Raw genomic sequence first — 26,667 nt, forward strand, 5'->3', positions numbered from 1 at the left:
CCCTACTCAGGCACAGAGCAAGCAGTGTGGGGAATCTCGGCAAGAGCATTAAATCTCATAAACTTTACAACAAAGGGAAATCTTACTAGGGATACTTACAGAAAAGATAATAAAAATTTCTGGATTGTAGCAACTCTTTCCTTAGAGAAGGCTAATGTAGTAAAGGCATGGTCTCCACATTAAGAAACCTTCAAGCCCTAACAGGATTCAAAACTGGGGTTAGGATCCTCTGTCTACCTGAGGTTAGATATTAGGATCTAGGATCTTCCTAATATTAGGTCTGAACTATCACAAGAGGCAGATTACTGGGGTTACAGTTACTAGACACAAAAACTCAGACAAGTGATCTTTTGGAAAGGTTAGCAGAGAAGCTCTTAGCATTACAAAATGCTAAGACCACTGTCTGGCTTTTCAGAAAAAGGAAACTTTTACTTCCTTAAAACTGGTAAAATTGAGAAGACACAAGAATGAGCAGTAAGTATTAGGTTTAAAAAATTCTTTGCAGCTCAAACTTTTGACAGAGCATAAAGAAACTAAGGTCTTTAAAAATGTTCTATATTCTTTAGGTTTTTTCTTTAGAAAAAGCCTAAAAGCCTGGAGGCAGCTGTCAAATGACAAATGAGATACTAATATCAATTTAGAGCAAGCATGCCTATGAGACAGATGTCCTCCTAGTGGAAATATATTTAAGCTGTATTCTCCTGCACCATAACTATGTAAGTTTAGCCATGCACAGAAAACTGTTCTTGAAACTTTCTCAGTTATGGTCTTTGTATGCCTTGTTCTCACTGGATTGTTGGTCTTACCACAGCTACCAAATATGCATGTACAAATTGATTGCACGCGAACTCGTCAAGATTTACAACAAAATCAATTATGTATTTCCCATATTTGTGACTTGCCTTTTGTTTACTTTTGTCTATATTTTGTCTCTAAGTTCCACTTTTTCCATTGTTTTATTTAATTCCTCTATCAGTACTGCCAAAATTGTGGATGACTTCTCTTTTTTCTTTTTTACTTTGTTTTGTTTCCCAGCTGCCATACAGTCAGATCTCTCACTGGGCTATCACATAGCAGGAAGGGCAGCTTGTGGACTCTGCCATCTTCATATTCCAGCGTCAAGGTTAGAAGAGCGAAACCAGGTGCAAACCCACTTCATCCATTTTCTTTCAGGATCACTTGACAAAAACTACCCATGAAGGGAACCATAACTGAAACACAGTCCTTGAAATTTCACAAAGCTGCAATAAACAAATGATGAGTCTTTGCCAGCATGGTCAGCCAAGGATCACAACCTCTCTAATCATGTCAGTCTATGAAGAACTCCACTTTCTACCTGTGCAAAAGTTAGAGAATAACAGCCTTCTGAACTTCAGCTATCTACCTGAAATAACTACATTTAGTAATGACTTTAATGCTTTTTCTTTTTTTTTCTCTCCACAGGAAGTAGTTGTTAGAGGGAACTTTCTGTTACTGCACCAATATACATCAACACTGGTGCTTTGCTTATTTTGATCCAACACACTTCTTTGCATCTGTAGCTGTGCAAGTAATTAAGGCAGGGGGAATGAAAAACAATGAAAGAAAAGATCTGCCCCCTAAGCTTACCCAATTCACTCTCTTAAGAATACGCAGTGTTCAGCTCTACTGTTACTACTTCTCATACTGCAATGGCAATACTGCGATGCTTTGCAGACAGTTTAGCAAGAGAACAAATACTTAAATTTATGCTACCTGTGACTTATTGTTCTAATTTACATGCAAGACCAGCAAGATACAGTCATCGGCTGTAATCATAAAACATTACTTACCATGGGAAAAACAAATAGGCCATCTCGCCCCCGCCCCACAAATTTCTCACTCCTGTTGGAAACTTCTGTTACCAACCTCTACTGGGTTTACAGAGGAAAGGCCGTTTTAGTATGGTGCTCCAGCAGAAGTTCAGCCCTATAAACAATCAACACATTAGAAAGACCGCCTTTTTTTCCCCACCTGTCAGGAAAAAAGGAAGGACTGCCAAGCTAGGGTGTAGTTATACACTACTTCTCTACCCAGAAGGTACATATATAATGGAAATTTTCTGGACAACAAGGTGTAGATTTGAGGTCTCGCAGTGCATTCCCAAACTAACCTGCCTGATCTAAGTGGTGACATGTGGAAGCAATTCCTCCTCCTTCTCCTGGCAGTGTCTCCCGGTGACAGCCTTGAAATCAAATCTTCTCATTTTCTTGTTAGCTTTCAGCCCCTTGATCCTGCTTACTGTGCAGATGCTCCAGTGGGAGCTCACAACTGGGATGAGGAAAGGACAGAAGAGTCCTTTAGGTGTGCCTCGATCTGCCAAATCATACTGCACTCCAGATAATGCTGATGTGCTGGGATTCTTCAGGAATGCTGCAAGCACTGTTCAAGCTGCCGCAGGCTGCTGCACTTGGGTTTTTTTGATGACGAAGATGCTTTCTTTGAATTTCCTATTTCTTTAGAATTTAATTTTCTGTTTTCTTTTTAAGTACTTTGATAACATATTAAGAAGCTGCCTGCCCCTAAACTCCAGCTGTTTCACAGCTCTCCAAACCCTGCTGAGTATGTTTATCGTTGGACAGTCATCTGATGGGACAAAGTGAACAACAAATCAAAGTCTTCCTCTGACTCTGTCTAGACACGTTTTTTCTTTTCACCGCTGCAAGTTTCGTACCCGGCTTCCCAGCCAGGTCCGCTTCCTTCCCACCCCACTATTCCGCCTCTCGATTTTTCCACCACTGACCCATTTAAAACACATCTGTCCGCAAAAGGCGAGCTCCGGGCAGCCCGGCAGAGCGGTGCCAGGTAGGCGCTGCAGGACCGGCGCGCAGCCGCCGCTGCACACCCACATCTGCAGAGCCCCGGCCCCGCTGGGTCCCCGCTCACAAACGCGCGGCTGCTACAACCAAACCGAGCCCATCCAGCGTCGTCGCGGTGACTTTCCCCCTCGCCCCCGGGGTGGCACCCAAGGCGGGCTGCCATGCCGCACAGCCGCGGTGGGTTTATGGTCGTTTTGGACCGTGCCCTGCGGATGTTGCCTCCTCCCGACAGGCCAGGCCGGCCTGGGGAACCGTGAGAATGCCCACTGTCGCCATGAGCCGCAGAGGAGTTGCCCCCGCTCCGTCCTACGTGGGTTTCAACGTTACCGGCACTGCCAGGGGAAGCCTTAGGAAAAGAAAAAAAAAAGTCTACAGAGCGGCTGCAAAAGGGGCTGGCGACAGCTCGGCACTGCCGGAGTGAGGGAGGGGGCGGGTGCGAGTGAGGAGAGTCAGGGGCGGGATGCGGCCAGCGGCGCCGGGTGCCGCGGAGCGACGGGCCGGGCCGGGCCGGGCAGTGGTGGTGGGTGGTGCCGGGGGGCGGCGCGGGGCCGGGCGGGGGCCGGGAGCCCAGTGCCGGGCCGCGCAGCGGGGGGGGGACGTGCGGCTCCGCGCTGCTGGGGCGCCCTGCCTGCCCCGGGGCGACTCCCCGCCGCGCCGCCACGCATCGACCCGCGCCGCGCCGGACGAGAGCGGCCGCGGCCCCGCAGGTGGGTGCTGCGGGCGGGCCAGGAGCGGCGCGGCCCCGGAGCGGGCGGCGGCTCGGGCCGGGCCGTGAGCATCGCTCTCCCCCGGGGCCTCCTCCGTGCCCGCGGAGCGGCGCAGCGCTCCTCCAGGAGCCGCGGGATCGCCGGGCAGGTGCCGCACTGGAGGGCAGGCGAGGCGCAGCTGCGGTGCAGCTGCTGTGCCTCTCTCCTCCTCTTCTTTCTGCTCCTCTTTACTGTCTTCCCCTCTTTCTCTCCTTCCCCTCTTTCCTTCTTTCTCTCCCCTCTTTCTTTTATTTTTCTTTCTGTTTTTCTTTCTCTGTTTATCCCTCCCTTTTCTTCCCCCCCTTCTCTTTCTTTGTTTCTCTCTTTCTTTCCTTCCCTTTCTTTTCTTTCTCCTCTTTCTTTTTCCCTTTTCCCTTTTTTTTCCCTTCTTCCCTTCTTCCCTTCCCCTCTCCTCTCCTCTCCTCTCCTCTCCTCTCCTCTCCTCTCCTCTCCTCTCCTCTCCTCTCCTCTCCTCTCCTCTCCTCTCCTCTCCTCTCCTCTCCTCTCCTCTCCTCTCCTCTCCTCTCCTCTCCTCTCCTCTCCTCTCCTCTCCACGCCTCCCCTTTCTTTTTCTTCCCTTTCTTTGTCTTCCCTTTCTTTGTCTTCCCTTTCTTTCCTTCTCCCCTTTCTCCCCCCGCCCCGGCCCCCCTCCCCCCCGTCTGTCTTTCTTCCCTTCCTCCTTTTGCCTTTTCCCGCGGCAGTGCATGCAGGGGAGCCCAGGGCAGGCCTGTTGGCCGCGGGGGTGCTGGGTCGGTGTGAAATCTGTTAGCCTGCACAAGGTTCAGGGGACGTCTGATGCTCCTGACGTGTTGCAATCCTGGGGTGTGGCTTTTTTTTTCTCTGTTAAACTTGCTAGAACTGGGAAAACCCTGAAGAAACCTCCTTTTTTTCTGAACAGCAAAGCTCTTTAGAAGGTTGTAAATAGTTTCCTGTGACCCAAGTTGGGTGGGAGGACTCAGAAGCCTGACAGGAGGCTCAGTTATGCTCTGGCACTTTGACTCCTTTCAGTGTTGCTCAGAAAAGTAGGTTTCTTTGTGGGAAAGAGGAGGCGTGGCAGCAGGAGGGAATTGCCGTTTTGGAGTCTGCAATTTTAAATTTCTTTTTTAATGGAATATGAGGTGGGCGACCTTAGAGCTGGCAAGAATGACAGTCAGAAATGGTAGTAAGAGAAGGGGGGACAAATCTAGCATTTCAGTCTGTCGACTTCAACTTGAAAATTCTTGTGAAAAATAATGCGGTATTTGTAGCTCAAGTTGGAGCTCAGTTACAATGGTACATTGCTTTTGAAAGTAGGTGTATACAAAAGAAAATACTACTTTTATTTTCTCTCCTCAGTGATCCTCTATTCTGCCTATAGTAAACATCAGCTATTAGCATCATCTCTTTCCTATGAGTCTGAGTTGTCTGGGGTAATACTTCTTTCCTGAGGCCAGAAGAGCCAAAAGTTGCTTAAAAAACCTGATGAACACCTTTGCCAAGTCTGTTCTCTTTTTCTAAGTGAAATGCACCAGGGAACAGGTGCATTTGAAATGCACCAGGGAACATACAAGCTGAAGATTTAATGTCTGCTGTGCTGAGAGTATGGTGATTTACTGAGCAAAATCCTGCTCTCCAAATTTGTTGCCACAGTGGAAAACCTACTGCTAATCTTACGAAAATATTTAATTTTTTCTAACAATCTACTCCTGGTTTTCCTTTGGATTCCAACATAATCCAAAAGTTCTCCACTTACTTTGTTTCATAAGCTCCTGAAACTTGAAAACACCTAACCTTATCAACCTAGAAATCTGTCTTGGGAAAGGTGAAAAAAGGTAATTCCACATGAAGGTAGCACGCCCAACTAGTACAACCGAAGTAACTTGTGCTATTAGGTTTACTTCATAGCTCCAGAGAAACCACTTCTTGCACTGTGAAGCATTATTATACGCAGGATAATTGTGGTGCTAGTAGAGAAGCCTAATAAAACAAACAGACACCTCATCACATCTCAGAAAACTCTGATAGGTTAGCTCAGAAATCTGTTTGCACCCACCAGACAAGAACACTGTAAATCATAACAAAAACTGTGTTTAGTAACTGTGTTACCAAAATGTTCCCAGTTGTGGATTCTCCTATCACAATCACACATCTTGTTCTTGATTAGATTTTAAAGCTGCCTTCTGTTTTTCTTTTTGAGGGGTGGGAGGATTAGGCTGTTTTCCTACTGAAAAATCCTGTAAGGAAGGGAGTAAGAGATGGCAGTTCTCACCCAGTATAAAGTTTCTGTGATGACAGTGAAAAGTAACCCATTGCTGATGATAAATACAGCACTATAAACTATAATATGGGGTTTTTTTGTCTGTCTTTTTGTGTATTTTGCAACGGAACCTACTTCCAGGTAGTATCTGCTCCTTAGACAATAAGAAGTTGTATCTTTGAACTGTATTTTTATGTGAAGTTGTCTTGCAGGTCAGATTAAACTCATCTCACTTGAAGTGAACAGTGAAAAAAACAAATACCATATAGCACCTCTTAAGCTGTAGATTAAAAGTAGGGAGTGTAATTTTATTGACTTGCACAGTAGAGTTAAACCTGTGCACCTAAGCATGATGCTGATCCTTGTTAGTCCTATAACTACAAGAGACATCTGTCCTTTTCAGAGGAATTTATTGCTGCTGGTACTATTTGTCCTTTAGCTCACTGATGCAATGTAACTGTAGGCATGGCTTTAAAACATTGGCTTCTATATAGGGCTAAAGAAAGTCTCCTCAGAATAGTATTTTAAGTGTTGTGCTTGAAGAGGGATCCAAGTACTCAAAAATTTGACAGCCTCTTCCTTCCCCCATGAGATTTAGTTGTGGTTTAATAGATACTACCTTTCCTGTAACAGAGTCTGCCAGTGTGTCCCATTCTGAAATAAAGCATTGTCACAAGGAAGCAATTAGCAAAATTCTGTAGGTGGGCGGAAGGAGTGCAGCAACTGCTCTGTTCATGGTGAAAGTATAGTTCCTACTTTAGAATAATGTGAAAAAAATAGATATGCATTTTACTTTGAAGTAGCAGATGTGTACAAATTATCTTGAACACCAGGCAGTTGCACTGGGTGTTAAATTGGATAACATTACTTTAAAGATTTTGTGGTTTTTTGTTTTGGGATTTGTGAGTGTACTTTCAATGTTAGTTACCTTGAGGTAGAACGTATCTTTTCATCAGTACTAAGAGTCACAGACTTCTCGAGGTAGGAAGTGGTCACTGAATGACTTAGCCGTAACGGCTTTACTTCCCTTAGATGAAATTTCTTGTTATAGCTCTGCCTGCGGGACCTCTAAGGATGGACATGAATGGCAAATGGGAATCAGGCTTTGAACTGTTCTGAGGAAGATTTACCTGATACAGTAGTACAAAAGAGTACTAGAAAGGCTACCAAAATTTACATTTTTTGATGCCATTTTACACACTGAGTGTATGTTCATGTGGGTTTTACTTATTTTTTAAAAGAGAAAGATTTTAGTGTCAGATTCCTGACATTTGAATGTAGGATCTCCATATAACCCAGAGGTTTGAATTTATCTTCATACTTTTTTTTTTTCCTGAGAAACAGCTATCTACTTTTAGCTACTCTTACTATTTAATCTCCATGTAGTGGTAGGTATAGCAGTACTAGTCGTTTGTGGAGTTTTGTTTAAAGCTGCCTTCTAAGCTAACAAAGAGCTAGAAATGTGGGGGGTTTTTCTATAAAAAGGAAGTGTCTTTTTCGTTTTTATTATTGAGGTTTTTTAAGCAGCTCTGAAGGAAAAGCTCTGCTCTCACACAGTGTTGTCAATGAGCATACAACTGCACCCACATGGAACCCTGCTGCTGCCTCTGTATGACTTTCAGAATTAAGGTCTTAGTCCCGTGGAGTCTAATGGTAACCCAAGTACTCAGCTTATGACCAATTCTTATTTCCAGTAAGACTGAAGATTATCTAACGGAACAAACATGAGTACTTTCATTCAGTTACAGGCGTATCTACTTTCAAGATGGTGCTGCTTGGTGTCATGGAAATGCTGAGTAAATGTGACTCCGCTCTGTGTCTGGCAGATCTCTGCACATAACCCTGCATCTGTGCAGTCTGTCTTTGTGCTTATGCATGTTTGTGTTTATGCAAGCTGCTTACAGCTTTAAAAATCACTTCCTCATCAGAACTAATGTTCTGTATAACTGAACCTGAACGGAAGCAGGTTAATTGTAATAACTGCTTGCAGGATATGTATCTTTTGAAGCATTGTGGGTATGTCCTGGTAAAACTCAAGGACTTTCCAGCAAATCCACCCTCAGTGGAGGGCCGCCTTCTGAAGTGTTGAGGAAAAGTTTTGTATCTCAGGTGGAATTTGTGAATGGGGAAAGACAACAGCAAGGATCTGGTCAACACCTGCTCACTTACTATTCTCAGGGGCAGGTGAAGTTTCCTTATACCCTCCCTCACTGCCTCCGAGGCAAGAAAAGGGAAAAATAAGTCAGTTCTGACTCTCACTCCCCACCCATCAAAACGATTACTTGTCTCCTGGCCCATCCCAACTACCACTTCAGAGGTGGGTGTACTCAGCACTACATTTTCCCCTTGGCTTTTCTTCAATATGTTTCTGTAAAAACAAAAATCTCAGGTTGTAATGAATGGATGTAGGATATTAATGCAGCTGCCTGGAAGTTTTCAAATACCTGTTGTAAAGCTTTGATTAAAAGCTAATGTGTCTGTGGACATATAATAGAGGCCTGCATAATGTTCATGTTGCTGGGTCCTCTCCACAGTAGCTGTATGCCAAAAGTCACCAAAGCAACCACAAGAGAGCAAACATCACCGTCTACTTCCTCTGATACTTTTTAGAGGAAGCAGAATAGGAGAAAAAATGAAGGGAAGGAGCTGGGTGCATATTAGTTCAGCAGCCCACAAGCCTGAGAGAGTTGTGACACCAGAACATTGCAGCTAAGCCTGCAAGACCTATCAGATCTTCCCTGCTCTTGTTCTAACTGGTTGTGACCTCCTGACAGCCTCCGTGATGCTCTTTCCTGCCTTTCTGTCAATCTTTCACAAGATTTACAGGCTGCTGAAGTACCCCAAAGTACTTTCTTACCCTCTTACCCTTACCCCCTTCTGAACTTCTGGTGCTGATACTGGCACATGGTGTATTTTGGAGGCTACATTGCTTCCTTTTGGATGCTGAATCGGTGTTTAACATCTTGCCTCAACAGTTTTTCCATTGATGTGAGAAAAGACTGGAGTGCCAAAATCAAAAGACACATGATTTTTTTGTGGTTGTGCTACCAGCCCCTAATGATTTTCATCTTCTCATGAGATGGGTCTGTGTACCATTTCACAGCACGCCCTAACTGCTTTTTCCAAGGGAAAAAAACGCTTAGTGTAAAAAAGGTATGGTAATTGCTTAAATACAAAAAATATCTACTTAGTTTATGGTTTCACTCTGCTCTCTACACTACTTCAGACAGGACAGAGGAGGGCGATGCTTTTTACGCGAGCTGGCATGAGGGAGGCCCTGTGATGCCTGAGAACCAGGAATCCTGTTTTCCCAGTCCTGACGCTGTAACTCAGGCAAAATAAATAGCCCCAGAGAGCAGTGCCACCCTAGTGTAACACTGATTAGAGGCTGCCATTGCTTTTAACCTCATTTAGGAAAAGACACATCTCTCACTCTCAGCCTTATTGGTCCAAACAAGAGCCTAAAACCCGGAGCCCAGGTCTGCTGGACTGCAGCGTGGTAAGCAGAGATTTCCAGGGCTCCGCAGCGCTGGTGGCTCCCCATGGCAGGTCTGTCAGGGCAGGGACTGCCAGCCAGGCCCGTCCCACCGCCCCAGCCAGGAGCAGGGCAGCCAGGGGGCACGGGAGCAGCCCTGGCATCAGGCGCCTGCTGGGGACGGGGACAGGCCGAGGCTGGGCTGGGACTTGGGCCCAGCTTGTCAGGGCCCGTGGCCAGGCTGTGGGGGCTGGAGACCGGCCCTGCTATGGCATCACTGGGGCAGGGGCTGACAGCCCCGGGAGGCTGAACTGGGGCCATGGGGGAGCTTGGAGTGGGCTGGCTGGAGCCGTCAAGGCCTATTAGTGCCCTTGGGGCCCTGCCGGCGGCCGTGAGAGCTGACTGCAGAGAGCTCCCCAGAGGCCAGCTGGTTGGGTCTGCTGTCATACCCCTCCCAGCCCGACATGTGGCCAGCAGAGATGGGAGTAGGGCTGCTCCTTCCACCAGCAGCACGTCGTGATATTGGACCAGTCGCACTGTGAAACTGCAGCTGAAGAGGTTGCTGTGCTGGTGGCCAAAGGCTGGTTTCCGTGTTGCAGGGCTGAGGTACACGCCCTTCATCAGGGCTGGTGTTGCAGCGCTCTGCCGGCTCTGCACCCTTGCAGACATCCTCTGTCTTAGGACCAGCCCTGTGGTGTGTTGCTAATAGCACTGCCATTACGTGCTGCAGCTCCAGTCCAGCTGGTCTGTATAAAACCTCCACGTGAACTTTGGTCCTCCTCCAAGCTGTGGTATAATCTTGTAAAAGTGTTTTGTTCGTTTTTTTCTCTGAAGACTTAGGTTTCTTGTGGGATTTTCTGTTTGTTTTTAAGGATGGGTGAAGCCAAACTTAGCTAAAATCACATGCTGAGCTGGGCTCGGAGGGTGCTGCTCCATCTGTCTGTGGCCGCAGCCTTTCTTTGATGAAGGTTATTCCCCTTCAGCTCCTTTGGCATAAGTACCCATGTAGTCTATTGCTGACTCGTTTCAGTCAGTACCATGGGTCAGATGAGTAATTTAGCATGTAGGGTTAACACAACTTTCTACAGTAACAAGGTAAAGACATTGTTAACGAAATCAGCTGTTTTACAGTAGCACCTTTACAGTAATATAAAAGTTAAATCAGAACCTGACTTTTACCAAGACATTTCCCAAACTGCCAGGTAATGAGTACTTGTTTCACAGATGAATAAACTAAGGCAGATGATCCAAGTGATTTGCCCTCTGACACAGAAGAGGTACCAGAAATGGAGATTTAAACTAGGTATAGTAATCCTTCTTTCCATAAGGTCTGTTTACATGGAGAACACTAGCGTCTAGTAGAAATGAGGTTGAAATTATCTTGGTTTTGTGTTTAGTCATACCGCACAATTTATATACACCAGTGAAGAATAATTTTGGCAGGAAAGAGGGAAGCGGGCAGCTAACACAACCTTTGTACTAACTCCTCCAAATACCAGCAACTGCTATAAGTTTCTTCTTTTAATGACTACTGCATCAGAAATACAGGCTCTGACTTGAGGAGGAGGCAGTAAAAGAAGGAAGCGGGTCAAGTACATAACTTCTGCAACTGAACTTCAGTTGAGAGCAAGACCAAGGCTGTAGCATAAAGTCTGCTATCTGTGGCTGTGCAAACCTCCCTCCTGCTCTCCCACCGTGCAAAGTGCTGCCTCTGACACCGCATTCTCTAGTGTGCACACTAAAACTATGCAGAGCTTGAGAAAAAGATTTTAAAAGCTTTACTGAATGCAGTCTGAAGCTATGTTAATGAGTATTCTAGGCTCATAAAACTTTGTAAAACAAAAACCAGGTATATTATTAGATGAAAGGTACCAAATCTTTCCTTATCCTGTAAAGGTCAGCTTTTGCAAAGAATGGGATATGATCAAGTTTCAGGACTTTTTAGAAAAAGAATTGCAAGCATAAACAAATAGTAACTTATTGTTAAGACTGTTCAGAGGAAGCAGCACGTCAGTGAGAGAAATTCGACTGTGGGGAAAAAACTCCACCTAAAGATAAGAGCCATGTTAATGTGTAAATGTTTGCAGATCTCTCATTTTGGTATAATGGAAATACAAGGTCTGATTATTCTGAGCTCAAAACAATAGAGGAATTGCACCCAGCTGGGTATACAAGTCCTTTCTGAAAGAGACTCTTTATCCTGCTTTCAACTAAGTTTTATTCTAAAACAGGAGCAGGGAAGGCTTCTTGGCAAGCTTTATTCTTTGGAAATTGTAGAAGGTGAAGACCACAAAGGCAGCTTTCGATTAAGGCTCTGTCTTCCTGCATTGTAAAGAACAGGGAGGGGGTGGCAATCCTCTTGGAGTGTGTGTTACTCCACAACGGTAGTGCTCCTATAAAAAATGAGAATAGGATAAAATAGTAGTGCTAACTCTCATCCTAAAGAAAGAAGGATTCCAGCTTCTGTCAGCCAAAGCTTCACAAATATAAGTGTATTTGAAGTACATTTTAAGTTCTAGAGAAGTCTTCATTTCTAAGTTGGTAGGCAGAAAACACTAATTTAAGGGTAACCAGTATCACAAGCTTCATCCTATGGAAATATAGACTCGATAGAGATTATGGAGACTATCACATAGCTAGTATCCTTCCTTTGTTAATTTCATATGTGATGGATATTATTTTTATTGGATCAGATCTGCTAGTCAAAACTAGCAGGACATCAAGTAAGCAAGTGTGTGATAAGTTATAAAGCATGTTAAAACTTGCTCTAAATTATGTCATTGTGTTTGATGCCACATTGCAAACTGAACATGGTAATTGGGGAATTTCCCTTTTTAATTTTTTTAAATTCAAATTGAAAGTGTGAGACCTGATACTTAAAAAGTACCTCTCTATGCTTTCAGCTGTAATTGCACACTAGTTCACCTGGCTACTTACCTTAAGGGTTAAAATTTTACTTCTTCCAGTTTGACTTCACTATACACCTAAAACAGACTTGGAACAAATGTTTGCCTCCCTAAGATAAATTAGAAATGCAGGATAAAATAATTACAGGTGTAACTCTGAAAACAAAGTACACTTTATAGTAAATAATATGTTTATATAATGCTGTTAGTCTCAAATACTTTGTGGTCTCTGCCTGCTGGTGGCTTGAATTACAAAATATTTGGTAGTACTTCCTTAAAATACTGCTAATCCTTATAGCTGTGCTAGACATTTGTGCAGTGCTCCGCACCTACCCCCCACCTACTACACGTGGACCTACTCCCCCAGTCAGTTTGCAATGCTGTGGGCATAATGGTGGACCCAATGTGTAGTGCATCCTGGTGGCAGCATTACTACCAAAAAACTCTGGGATGCCAGGCCTCAATTTCTTGTATGCACCTGTTCTGAGATTTGCAAGTAGCAGCTTAAAAGCCACAGTCTGAGAATTAAAAACTAAAATGATACTGAGGCAGCTTAAAGAAAAGAGGGGAAGAAAAGAAAAATCTTACTCTGAACAGCCTGCAGCAAAACCCACAGGTGGACACAGCGTACACTTCTTTTTCTCAAACAAATTTTTTTACCAGTTTTTTTGGGTAGCAGTTATTCTTAGAGCTGTTCAGAAAGTTATTAAGAGGCACTAAATTTTTCTTGAAAGTACTAAAAATTAAAGGAGCTGTATATCTCTCAAATACTTCAATATTTCACTAACCTTTTAACTTATAGATTAAAATTTTGGAAGACATTCTCTATAAACTGTATTGGCTTTTACAATTAGAGGTTGGTTTGAAATTCAAACCTTCACTGAATTATTAGGCAACGATTTTGTGAGTACAAATGGCATTTGAGTGGCAATGTAAGTTGTTCAAGGATATCCTGTTCTTGATCAGTTTACCTGCATGAGGTAGTACTTGCAAAATAAAAATCCAGTTCTAGACTGCAGTTTTCTCAACAGCTACAGCTATAGCAGCTACGTAACTGTGCAGTGATCCCTTCACAGGGTACTGAAACAGAAAAAAGGTGCTAAAGAGGAAACAGGACTAACAAACAAAAATGATACAGTGCCTGTGAAATAAAGACGAAAATAAGATTGGCATATTATAAATCTTGTTGCAACTCAGCCTTGCAGCATATTTCCACATAAAAGCAATTGCTGAATCATAAAAACAAGTGTGTTTAAACAATGGTAACACAACACTGCTGTGCTCTTAGATTTGTGCATTTGCAGTGACTTAACACAAATCAGCTTTAGAGATAGGCCATAAGTAATGCCTTTTACCTTAAAAAGGTACTTCAGCAATTCAGTCACAGCTGTTCTCACAACTCTGAAAGTTGAGGAGCTATGCTATACTAATTTCTTTCTCCCCTTCTCATCAGCTCTTTCCTGATGGTATTTCTAAGCTCATCTGCAGGATGTTGAAGAGACTGTATCTCACAAAAAATTCTTGAAAGGCTTCAGGGACAGCTTTCACAGTAGGAAGATAAAGCATGAGTAGCATCCAGGAAGTGACTGGTAAGTTATAATTATAATGAAATCTATGTCACTGCTGAAGTGAGTATAAAACATTCTTGTCAAACTCTGAAGTGTAACTTAACATCAAATACTTGCTTCTCAGTAACCTATCTGACTTACTGGCTTTGATTTTGTCAGGTGCAGCTGAATCAGCTCTGTTTTCTTACTGAACTTTGGTTGTAGTACTATGAAAATAGCGTTTCACGAAAACTATCTGCCTCTCCCAGTCATTTTCTAGAAAAATAAACTAATTTTATTCATTAACTTCTAATTTTCAACAGAGTATTTTTGGCTGAACTATTCATCTTTTTACTGTCACTAAATAACAATGTAATTATTAACCAGTAATTTTTTAAAGAAACCTTTTAGTCTTTGAATGACAGTCATATTTCATTTTATTTTAGGATTTTTCCTTCCGTCTCCCTGACAAACTCACCAAATTCCTGAGAAACACAGAATGTTTTTCTGAAGTTGTTGAAGCTAATATGAACAGAGTGGAGGGCAATTTTTTTAGCCCTGCAAAGCTACCTGGTATTTGAAATGCTGAAGAGGAAGTTACGGTTTTGCCACAACTCATGCTTCAGGCTTTTCTTGGGTCTAACTCTTATTTTAGTAATCATTTCAGTTTTGAAAGTTAACCAGAAACAGGACTTCTTAAATCGGAGACATCTAGAGCTGACAAAAGAACATCCTATTGCCAATGTTAACTGCACCAAGATTATAGAGGGGGATATAGAAGAAATTCAAAGGGTAAAGCTTGAGACGTTGTCGGTGTCATTTAAGAAACGCCCCAGACTAACAACAAATGATTATATTAACATGACAGCGGACTGTGCCTCCTTCACCAAGACTAGGAAATACATTATGGAACCTCTCAGCAATGAAGAAGCAGAATTTCCAATTGCTTACTCAATAGTGGTTTATCACAAAATTGAGATGCTTGATAGACTTCTAAGATCAATCTATGCCCCTCAGAATTTTTACTGCATTCATGTTGACAAAAAGTCTCCAGAATCTTTTTTTGCTGCTGTGAAGGGAATAGTCTCATGTTTTGATAATGTCTTTATTTCCAGCCAGTTAGAGAGTGTTGTATATGCTTCATGGAGCAGGGTGCAGGCAGACATTAACTGCATGAAAGATCTCTACAGAAGAAGTTCAAACTGGAAATACCTAATAAACCTCTGTGGCATGGACTTTCCTATAAAGACCAACCAGGAAATAGTAGAGAAATTAAAAGCCCTTAAAGGTGAAAACAGCCTGGAAACAGAAAAAATGCCTGTTTATAAAGAAGTAAGGTGGAAAAAACACCATGAGATTATTGATGGTAAAATAAAGAACACAGGCACAGACAAACAACTACCGCCTCTCAGTACTCCAATTTTTTCTGGTAGTGCCTATTTTGTAGTTAGCAGAAGATTTGTAGAATACGTATTGGAAAGCAGCAAAATACTTAAGTTCATTGAGTGGGCAAAAGACACTTACAGCCCAGATGAGTACCTGTGGGCAACAATTCAGAGAATCCCTGAAGTCCCGGGTGCAGTTTCCTCCAGTGTCAAGTATGATGTTTCTGACATGAATGCATTGGCCAGGTTTGTCAAGTGGCAGTACTTTGAAGGTGACATGTCCAAAGGTGCACCCTACCCACCATGCAGTGGAGTTCACGTTCGCTCTGTCTGTGTTTTTGGAGTAGGAGACCTAAACTGGATGCTACGAAACCACCACTTCTTTGCCAATAAGTTTGACACTGATGTTGACCCTTTTGCGGTGAAATGTTTGGAAGAGTATTTGCGACACAAAGCTTTGTATCTGCAAAAGAACTAAAATACAGCATGCTCCTGTTATGAAACAGGTACAAATTGTATACAGCTATGTACTTTAACATAAATACAACTTCAACACACCGATGGTGTTGATGCTGATGATGGGTATTATGTTTCTCACCATGTTGGTGTGGTGGTGATGACACCCTCCTTGTGTTGTCCATGGACGAGGGGGAAAGAAGACATGTCTCAAGTGAAAATGGGGATGCCTTGTGTTGCACACTGAGGCTTGGAACTTTGGGTACAAAATCAAAGACAGAAATTTTTGGAAGGCCAACTATTTGGAATATTTATTATCTAAAAGGTGTTATTAATGGGCTTCCTTGGCTAAACTATTTGTTTTAAGGCTTGGAAAAATGCATGTTGTTCATGGTTATTCCTCAGTTTTTTCCCATGAATGTAATGCTAGCTGGAAGGGAAAGACGAAGAGGAGGAAGAAAAAAAAAAAAGGAAAAAAGCAGCTGGACTGCACAGACTTCATACTGAGTACTGAATGATCTCAGGAAAATAACATTAGAATTGATCTGAAAACTATACAAACAAGAATATACCAAAGCCAGCTGTCATCGTTTAACTTAAATCTGATTGCTGTAGTTCTGTAATATGTAATTCTTAATCCTCCTGAAAATTTCATCTTCAGCATGGAGTATTAAGGACTTGTGTTTAAATTTGTGTAGCCAAATCTTGCTTTTGTACTCTTAAACCCCCCTGGTAATGTGATGTAAAGTTTATACACTAGTTTGTAATTACATCTTCTCAGGGAAACCAGTTTTGTGCCTGATGAGTTAGACTTGTAATTTTACACTTCTTACTGTATCAAGAGTCTTGCTTTTGGATCCAAAATGACTCAAGTTTCTCAAAAACTTAAAAGTACTGCAGTAGTGTCTAAATGTCACTGGTGGAACTGCTGGTTTCTGCTTTCTGTCAAGCTCAACTTGCATTCCAGATTCTTTTAACATTGAGTGTGCAAAAATAAAGTTTTTTTTCTAAATGATACCTCCTTTTCCTACAAATAAAGTCTTTCTAAAAAAAAGACCACCAAAAAATCCTAATGATGAAGACCTAAAATGTTTTTACTGTAGGTTGCCGTACACAACTGAAGCTGCAGCTGAGGCAAGTCCTACCTTTCCTCTGTATGTTCATTCATTCATGTGTCTGTGCTTGTTTAGGTTTAGCTGATGCAGCTGATTTTTATTTATTTGCTGCTTTTTGGTGGAAGGGAAAGGAGGAAATCTGGATGAGTTTTGTTCTGGGTTAGGTCCCTGCTTAGTTTAGCTGCTGCAATGTGGCACAGAAGCATGGTGATGAGAGAACAGGACACAGTGGGGGATGATATTATTTCTTTCCATATCAATTCAGGTTTGTCATGCATAGTTACTGCCAGGTGTCTCATCTTACTCCTGAGATGACAGTGGAATTCTTTACAGGCACTAGCAAATGGCAAAACAGACTAAATTTTTTGTTTCTCAAACTGTTGCTGTGATGGCAGCATGTGTTTCTTACAAAGGTAGTTTGGTATGAAGTTTCTCCTAAGGTGTGCCCCAATACTTAGACATTAACATAATTAACATGATCATGCAAACAGCTAGGGAGGCAAGCAATTTAATCTCAAATAGGGCCTGTTCTTGCCAACCCCCACCTTCAAAACCACCTGAAAGCTGTTTAGGGAGTCTTCAGAGACTCCCACATGACGCATAAATGGGTAATTAAAGCCTGTGAGCTGAGGCAGTGGGGTGATATACCCTGTCTTCCCCACCCTTTGGCTTTTCTACAAGAATGCTCTTATAGATAGTTGTGCTCTACCACCTTTGCACAAGCTACAACAACTTGTAGCTTGTGCAAAGTACAGCAACTACAACTAACTTCACTGCATACAGTACTGGGAAATTCCAGGAAATCATGTTATATTTTTAGCAGAAAGGAAGCTAGCTGGTTTTAAGAATTTCCGCCTAAAGACAAGCTACATGAATAGCTTCTGTGAGACCAGAACTGCTAGTTCAAATAGACTGAAAAAGTGATAATGAAGTTCTCTGCACCGGGTGGACTGCTGACTCAATTGCTTGAAATCTGCTAGGCAGCTGGAGCAACAACCCCTTTACCTACCTATTCCAGCCTGCTTTCTGCTTACTCATTTGTATAATACAATGAATGCCTGTCTGTGTCTACTGCTGCTGTAGATAGTGAAGATGCTACTTGACTAGGTGCTCCAAATGTTACTGTTTGGACAGGGTCAACAGAGATCCTGTGTACACTCACTGTATGTTCTGTTTTGTATGGAAGGGAAAATAGGACACCATTGCTGTTTAGCATACATTCTCCATAAGATAAGGAGGAATTTCTTTTTCTTCTGGGGAAAGTGAATCACAAAAAACCCCACCTCCCTAAAACTGACTTGTGGAAGAGACAGATCTCTACAGATCTAGTAGATTTTAAATTGTCTAGAAAGGCAATTTCATGAAAAGAACTCTTAATCTGTTGAACAAGTACCAAATGTGCCAAAGGAAATTAATAGATTAATTAAAGGTATTGCAACTACACATACAGAAAAGACACTATAGCCAGCTATAATGGGTAGAGAAAGCAATCTAACTTACATTATTATTTCACTGAATCTGCCAAGAAGCAACCAAAATAATCATCATCCTAGAGTTGAGCAACTTTGTGGCACCAACAAAACTCAAATAAAATCTAGATTATATCCCTTACTGACATCAGCAGCTAGTTTTTCATAACTTGTCTCAGTTTTCTACTAGATGTTTAGAGGACTGGAGTAAAAGTCTAGTACTAGCTTGAGTGAACATGAAAGAAAAATGCTTCACTGGTACTGCAGCAACAAGCTAATCCTGGTGCTGTGCTGCAGATGCTGGGCTCTTGTTTGAAATAGCTAAAAATTAAAAAATAACACCAACCCTTCAACCATTAATTCTGAATACAGTGGTGCTCTACTAGAAGAAAACTGCTGGTTTACTCTGATCACCTTCAGGTTCCCTCTCAGGGAAGAAGGCAACACACAAACCTGCACCGGGATTGAACTTGGAAGCTGGACAGAGAATAGAGCAGTTAAAGTTGAAGCCGCGATGGTGGGTTCAGCTACGGTGCTGCCCAGGGCACTCAGAGTACCTGCTTTTTCCAGTCCTTGCTGCATGCACCCAGCTTACACCAGCCCTCGCACTGTGACCTTATCATCCTTTGAGCAGCTAGGAAGGAAACTGGTTTGCATTCTGCCTACTGAATAACCTTCTATTTTTTCCCCCCTATGTTTTAAAGCTCGTTCAGTTTCTCAGTCCAGCTCACCAGTGCTGGGAAGGAATGAGTAGCCAGTGAAACTGTTGCTGAAGTAACACATATGCTATTCAAAATCCCCTAACTTGTCTTTTAATTTTCCATAGCAGAATTTTTCAAAAGAGCTCAGTGCATCGGAGGCACTGCTCTAGTTCAGTCCCCACTTACACATAAGTGTTTTGAGTGGCCCTAATAATAATAACAATTTGCTTGGTTTACTGGTAATAATTGTGGTAACCAAGTATCCTGTATCACTAAGAGTCACCAGGCTGGCTCAAAGGCTGATTTGATCCCAGAAACCTAGCACTTGTGCTTTCATCTCCTTCCTGCCTTAGGTTTGGTTTGACAGGAAGCATGTGTTTGGTTCTCTCGCTGCTTCCTATCTAGCACAACAGACAGTGACAGGAAACTTTTGAGATGAACACTGCAGTTATAATTAAGGTCGCCGTCCAGATCACCATTACTTGGTGCATTTTCAAGTGGCCTGACAATTAAAAATTGACCTGGGTTATAACATGAATGCATTAGAAGATGACAATGAAAGAAGAGGCCATATGCTCCAACATACTTGTACGGTGCTAATAAGGAGGACATAATCCTTTCCTCCAGATTCAGTGCTATTGCTAGCTCTGAATGGCTGTGGCAGTCATTAAAAATAATAAAAGTTATTTAATTTAAGTTCTGTTGTAATATTTCACTGTTTTATAGCTTCTTTTCATCTTGAAAATTTTAGTGGTGGATTGTTTTAGTCACTTACAGAATATATAAAAGAGCTAGTATTATAGTGAGCACCTCTTCAATCAATTAAAACATGGGAAATTGTATTATGTAAAATGGCTTCCCGATTCCAGTTAGCAATACCATTCATCCTCAGCTTAACATTTCAATAATCTAGTAGACCAGTCTCCATAGTTTTCAAATATTTTTCTTTCCAATAGATCAGTTTCCTTAATTGTGCTTTTAATGCCCTAGACTGCAGTGTGGTAAATTAACAGTAACCTGCTTTTGACAGGCAAGGAGCCTTCCAGGTGCCTTAGCAGACAAAAAAAGGCAATACCCTTTAGATTATGTTCTTTATTCCAAATCAAGTCACTCAACTTTTCCCAGATATTTTCACTCAGTTTTCAAGAATCTGCACTAATCTGATTTATCAAGTTATTTTCCTCATATGTGTCCTGAGGTTTTCTATTTTATAACTGAAATGAGTCAGTTTCTTACTCTTTGCATACAAATAATAGTTTGGGGTTTTTTCTTCTTTTTTTTTTTCTTTTCTTTTTCTGGGTCAGCCACTAACCTCACACAGATCCTTTGTATTTGCATTATGGTTTCCCTTATTTGCCTTGCCTTATGTTACAATCTCTTCAGACAGGGAAATATTTTACTCAGTGCCCTCATTTAAATTCTGTGGCTCTGAAACTGAGCTTTGCTGTTGGAGTCTTACACGTGGTTGGGTTCTTCTAGGATCTGCCAGTATTCATTTTAGTTTGTCTGTCTTCTGTAGGTATAATAGAGCTTGACAAGAAAAGTTAAGAACACAACCAAATCCTTGAATTCAAACCAATGTATGTAAAAATATATTGTTTTCCCCAAAATACCTAAGTTGTGTAGATAAAAAAGATGATATAGAAAAAAATTCAGCTAAGAAAAACATGTCAGGATGGGCCCTGAGCAGATGTCATCTGTTAAAATCCATGTCGCATACTCCAAGACAGGATGCTGGAAATTTTTCTGACAGATACTGGTCTAACCATACTTTTTAAAAATAATTTCCTCTGGATTTGGGAACCTAGGCCTACTGGGAGATCCAGTCACATACAAGTAATGATCTTTTATTCTATACTATGAAATCATATGAATTTTACCTATCTTCATATTTTTTTATTTTTTAAAGACTTGACCCTACCTTCATTCTCTCATTTAAACAAGCAGTATTTCAGAAATCTTTTAGCAGAAAATGTTTAGGTACTAAAGTCTCCACTAACTTTCATGAAATTAGTTTGTCTACATCAAAACCCTTTATCTCTCTTCCTTTCAACCAACTCGCCTTTGCTGCATGTGGGGGTGGGGAGCAGAAATGGTCATATGGCTTCAAAGTATATTTTACTAACGGGTATGTGATAGAGAAAGTAAAAGTTGTGGCTTAGCATCAACAGTTATGGGTGAGTCTTTCGTATATTTTGGCACCAGCTGTGTGAATTGCATTAGTGATGCTGGAAAGAGGAATTTCCCAGTGTTGATGTGAAATGAGTTTAGTATGGAAAACATTCTGGAAAAGTGCACATCACCTGTCTGTAGGTAATGCTCGTAATCCCATTTAATAGCAGACTGATGTTAATTAAGCATGTTGCTTGCACCAGGCAGTTAAACATCAATTACCTCTTTGAACCACTAAATTATTAGGACAATGTTGTAATACCTCCTCTACAAGCAGGAGTTTAAATGCTGTCACCCTTAACTTCAAGTTAATCCCAGGCACCCTTTGTGCCTTTTCAAGTTTAAGGCAGATAGGTCCTTCTGCAAAAATCAGCAAACCTGTTGTTAACAACACACCAACTCTTGCTGGCCAGGCCAGGTGCCCTCCTGCCCCCATGGGGCTCTTGAGCCCAAATGAGCCCAGTGGATTAATTTATTCTGGACCAGGCAGTGCTGTTTTAGCTACCTGCGTGGCATGTCTGTGCTGGGCATACAGCGCAAGGAGATGCTCTTAAGAAATAACATATCACACACTTGTAAGCCTTGCATCCTGACGCATTCAATTCCTATTGCTACAGGGGCCCCAAAGAGCAGAGGGGATTTGCTTTTACACCGGAGCAAACCCAGGTGAACCTGCTTTGGGGCAGTGAGACCAAAAGCATTTATTCTTTCTTCTGTGCATGTGGCACTGTAGCACTGAGCGGCTGTTGCCTGAGAGATACATAAATCCTTAACAACAATCAGAAAGCAATGAAACTTAAAGAGTTCAGAAAAAAAAATCCAGACTACACAACTCAGGTACATCTTCTTTAAGGACTTCTGCTAGAAGGTAAAATACAAGCACCACGCATACTCTTCCCTCCCTCTTTTCCTCCCTCCCTCCCCACTAAATTTAATTTGAATTGCTGCCGTGCCAGGAAACTCGGCAAACAGGGTGTTTAGTAACTGAGATAATGCCCCTGCTCCCATGCCTGCTCCCTAGGGCAACTCATCTTTGGAGAGCTCTTGTCAAATGACCAAAACCAGAAGGGGCAGAGAGAAACTTAATTTTGTTTTCACAGGAACTAGTCAAAGTATTTTGCCTTTGCTGCTTTTTAACCTTTTCTGCCTGCTTACCCACTGCAGCTGAGGGCACAGAGAAAAAGAAGGTCTCTTCCTCAGTATCTCCAGTCTCATGGGCTTTCTCCTTCCTTAGCAAACAAGACTTTTCCCATGCTTGCCTCCTTTGTTCATGGTCTCCTGCCTCCTTTTCTCCTCCTGCCATGATCCACTGAGAAGAGAGGGCGCATCTGAAAGAAACGCTAACAGACCTTGCCAAACATTACTTCAGGTGGCCAAGGTACAAGAAGAAGCGAAGTTTCAGTAAAACTATTTTCAATGGGGTTACAGATCCTACTCAGGGCAAGAGTACTTAATTGCTTTCGTCCTGAAGGCTGTCTTCTCCCCGCCAGCTTCCCATCCCCTGGGTCCCAGCGATATCTAGGCTGAAAATATGGTGCAAGTCCCCTTTAACTATGTATATAGGCAGAAGAATCCTTTGGTGGATTACCTGTCCAGCTTTATTCTGCAGTCTATGCTGAATCTGAAAATCTTTCTAAAATGATACAATGATTATATATTCAGATGCACAGGGAAAATAAATGAGGTTTCTCTCCACAGCTGAAATCTTTCTAGGTACTTCCTAATCAGTAAAATTTGTAAACACACACTTTTTTCCTTTTTGAATTACAATTCAAAATAAGAACTACTACATACATCACATTTACAATTTTGCTACATTTACTTAAGTGTAAGAGTAATGGACTGACATTCAGGATAAAATAGAAATTTGAGTCATGGATGAAGGTTCCTATTTAGAAATAGTTTTCACTATTTTAACACAACACTTAAAAGATATTTCTTAGGTTCTATAGGACTTTTCATAAAAAGCAATCAAACAGAAATGTTTTAAATTGAGTACAGTCACTTCTGCACTGTTGTATAACTGAGAGGCATACTCATTTATTTATTTATTTAGGGGAAGGACGAGCAGAATAACTTCTTCCATATCTCAGAGTAGCTCTAGGCTTAAATACCTCCGTGGAAGGGGAGCAACTAGTGCAGAGAAAGTGGGACTTAGAGAATGGATTAGATCTTGCATGTAAGGGGTGACTTTGTTTCTCAATTTGGTAGCTATTTCTTAGTTTAATTTTTTAGTAAATTCAGAATCTCAAAACCTCTTAAGTATAATTGCTTTTGCATGGCTGCCATTTATTTGGCAGAGAATAATTAAAAAGCTCCAGGGTTTTCTTTTAAATGAAACCCTCAGCTGCAACTGTCAAGTTCAGTTTTCAACAGAATTCTTAAAATAAATACTTTGGGAAAGAGGAGTCGTTCCTAAATGTCTCTGATCTATCTTCATGAGGATGTAGTCCCAAAAACCTCAAAGCCCACAAAAGCTCAATATTTTTCAGGTCTAACTAAAACAGTATTGAGCTATATACCACTAGGATTTTGTATATTTCTGAAGTCGTATTTCTTTTACCTGTGAATGTATCGAAATCTGCAGTCAATATAGCGGACTTTCACCCTTCTTGACCTTTAAAGATTGAATTTTTACTAGTAGGCTGAAGAACACTCAGAAGATATTAAATCTGCTAGACTGGCAGCTCAGCTGTGTAATCCGTGTACTTCAGTTAATTTTCATGAAACTATGAGAAATTTCCACCAACTAAGCATCTTTCTAGCATTAAAAATAGTCACGTGGAAATTTTTCAAATGAGAGGGAAAATCGTCCACAAGGCTAACTTTCATCATCTGAAGATGAATGACATAGACTGGAGCAGTCTCTCAAAAAATTAAAAGTATGTTAAAAGCAGAAAACACTGGAAAGTGACAGTCACAGTGGAACAGAATGATAAGCAACATATCAAAATATTTCATATAGCTCTGTCGGAGATGCTATTGTTAGTGGTTCAGCACTAGTCACCAGTTGCTTTCATCCAGTGGAGGTTAAACAGCATATTTGGACCAGCTGCTGGATAGAGGGTGGTGATTTAATGACAGAGGCTGAGGTACTTGGTGGCTTTCAAGTGAGCCCTCAACCTACCCATGCCCCTGAGACCAGTTGGGCTGCACCCAAGGGTGCTGAGGGAGCTATCCGACGTCCTCGCAAGGCTGCTCTCCTTCAGTTCTGACAAGTCATGGAGACTGGAGGTGGCCTCCAATGACCAAAACAAAGCAAATGTTGTACCCGTCTTCAAAGAAGGGCAAATGGAACAATCTGGGGAACTACAGGCTGGTTGGCCTTGGTTTTGGTCCCTGGGAAAATCGCAGGTGGAGCAAGAACTCTTGGGCGTGTATGAGCACACGAGGGAGAAGACAGGGACTGGGAATAGTCGGCAAGGATTAATCGAGGCTAAATGATGCCTGACCTGCTGGATGGTGGTCTGTGATAAAATGACTGGATTTGTGGATGAGGGGAGAGCAGTAGATGTGGTTGGCCTGGATGTACATTAGCAAGGCTTCAACAGGCACTGTGAGGAGAGGCAGCAAGAGCTGGACTGGAGAAGGGCAGCTTCGAGGTGCCCGCTTTACCTACGAGGAGGTTACCAGGGACCAGGCTTTTTGCCAGTGGTGGCCATAAATGGAAACAGGAGATTTGCCAGCTAGAAAAAGCGGGGATGGGGAATTTCCATGGCAGGATAACTAAGTACTGGGACAGGCTGCCTGGAGAGGCTGTGCTGTCTCAGTCCTTGGGGGATTTCAAGCCCTGGCCACATAAAGCCCTGAGCAACCGTGTCTGACCCCACAGCTGAACCTGCCTTGGGCAGGGGGTTGGACTGGAGACCTCCTGCAGTCCATGCCAGCCCATGTGACTGTTTTTCTATATTTCTCCAGCAGTTATACAGTTACAAAACCACTCCAAAGGAATGAGAGCTGAAGAAAAATATTTCCAGAGTCAGATAACCCATTTCTTATGCACTGAATGTTTTAAACAATATGTAATACCTGAGGCTTGCTGTAAGTCTTTTCCCATGTTGCACACATCCACTTTGTCACCCCCACAAATACCAGTCCCCACAAAGCCCCAACACATTGTTCCCTTTTTTCACCTGTTCTGTTATTTTTAACTTAGTATTCTTTTCACAAGAATACTGCCGCATCTGTCTGGGATTAAATTTCATCAAATGTTTGCTTACAGTAATATACATACAGAGCATTACACTCTGAGGTGGGCAGGCTGCTTACTACATGTAATGTAAAGGTATCTGCCCATTACTGGCAGTTGTATTTCAGAGGATCAATTAGCCGAGATGAAGCTGGGAGTAATGATTTAAAAAAAAAAAAGCTAGGAAATAATGAAGACACTTAGCACTTTCCGGCACTGTTGTGACAACCATTTGGCTCTGCTCACATCCTCAAATGAAGCCACAAACTAATCCATTCGTGTGATACAACAGTGGGATGCTAGGAGATGTGTCCCCGCTTTTTCTTGGAGTGCAGTCAGAAGGAAAATCAGTCTGCACTTGTACAAGTCCCTCTTTGGACACAAAGAGGAGTCAGCACAATCAGGTCAATCTTCTATGTGCTGCTCTAAGAAGGTATTTGGCTTTTTGGCCATTTAAAGATTGTTGTAAAGGTAGCTATAATGATGAACTGTAGGAAAGCAAATCTGTTTTGTGTGATTATTTTCATGTGGGCTCTCTCTTTCCTTCCTAGGAAGGTCTGTATGTCTGGACATGTATGGTACTTTTAAAAACTACTGTAAAAAAGGCTAGATGCATGTGTGTTTGTGTAGCTTGTCATCTCTTTGGACAGGCGAAGGTACTTAGAGTAGTTTGTACTGAGAAACCACATTATGCAGTCCTTTGATGGGAACTTGATACCTAATATGTAGTCTATCAATCCCATGCAAAAGCTTGGCTTAGAATTGGTGCATCAGAATATACCAATGGAAGTATTATTCTTTATATATAGGCATTGGGGTTACAGTAGTATAAATGATTTTTGGCAGAAGGCAGTATTTGGTTAAATGTTTGTTAAGTGCTACTCTCTTTAATTGCTGGAAAAAAAGAAGAAAAAATAATTCCACCAAAATGATTTCACTTTCTGCAGAGTGCTCTGTGTCATTTGTTGGCAAAGGTAATGGAAGGAAAAATATCAGCAACAAAAAGTGACCATGAGATGGTTTTTTTACATTAACAGCACTGGCTCCAACTTTCTTTCCCATATTTGGTATTGCCTAAACTGCAGTAAACGACTATGATACAATTTGTATTTCAAACTGCTAGCCTTGGCCAATTTTCAAAAAGCACCTAATGTGGCAACTTGGATAGCTTTGTCCAAAATTACATCCCTGTCCCCCTGCACCTGAAGTTAGAGGCATCTTCTTTCCATCATATTCTTATCTTTGATCTTTCATGCTTTACCTAAACATGTGAATCTACATCTCTCCTTCCACCTGGCCCGGCCCATGCTGCATAGCTCAGCACCGAGTTTGTTTTTAAGTCTGCACAAAGACATACTGCTGTAGGCACACTCAGAAAGCTTTCATTCCCTTCCCCTCCCCTCTGTCTTAGAAGAACAGCACACCCTCTGTTT

General features: G+C 42.0%; 1 protein-coding gene across 2 annotated transcripts; it reads left to right on the forward strand.

Annotated features, from left to right (window-relative positions):
• The first annotated feature begins 3,467 nt into the window (after positions 1-3,467).
• GCNT1 (glucosaminyl (N-acetyl) transferase 1) lies at positions 3,468-16,605 on the forward strand. Of its 2 annotated transcripts, none has more exons than XM_076362789.1 (3): positions 3,468-3,544; positions 13,654-13,789; positions 14,194-16,605. In XM_076362789.1, the coding sequence occupies exon 3, from the start codon at positions 14,330-14,332 to the stop codon at positions 15,608-15,610; it is 1,281 nt and encodes a 426-aa protein (XP_076218904.1). In that variant the 5' UTR covers positions 3,468-3,544; positions 13,654-13,789; positions 14,194-14,329; the 3' UTR covers positions 15,611-16,605. The 2 variants fall into 2 exon arrangements, with proteins under 2 accessions (XP_076218904.1, XP_076218905.1); XM_076362790.1 differs by lacking the exon at positions 3,468-3,544 and adding an exon at positions 10,467-10,597.
• The last annotated feature ends 10,062 nt before the right edge of the window (positions 16,606-26,667 follow it).

The sequence above is a fragment of the Aptenodytes patagonicus genome, chromosome Z (genome assembly GCF_965638725.1).
Source record: "Aptenodytes patagonicus chromosome Z, bAptPat1.pri.cur, whole genome shotgun sequence".
Lineage (NCBI taxonomy): Eukaryota > Metazoa > Chordata > Aves > Sphenisciformes > Spheniscidae > Aptenodytes > Aptenodytes patagonicus.

What these genes read in the sequence shown, in the direction of transcription:
- GCNT1 (XM_076362789.1), top strand. Translation starts at nt 14,330, where the DNA reads ATGCTGAAGAGGAAGTTACGGTTTTGCCACAACTCATGCTTCAGGCTT.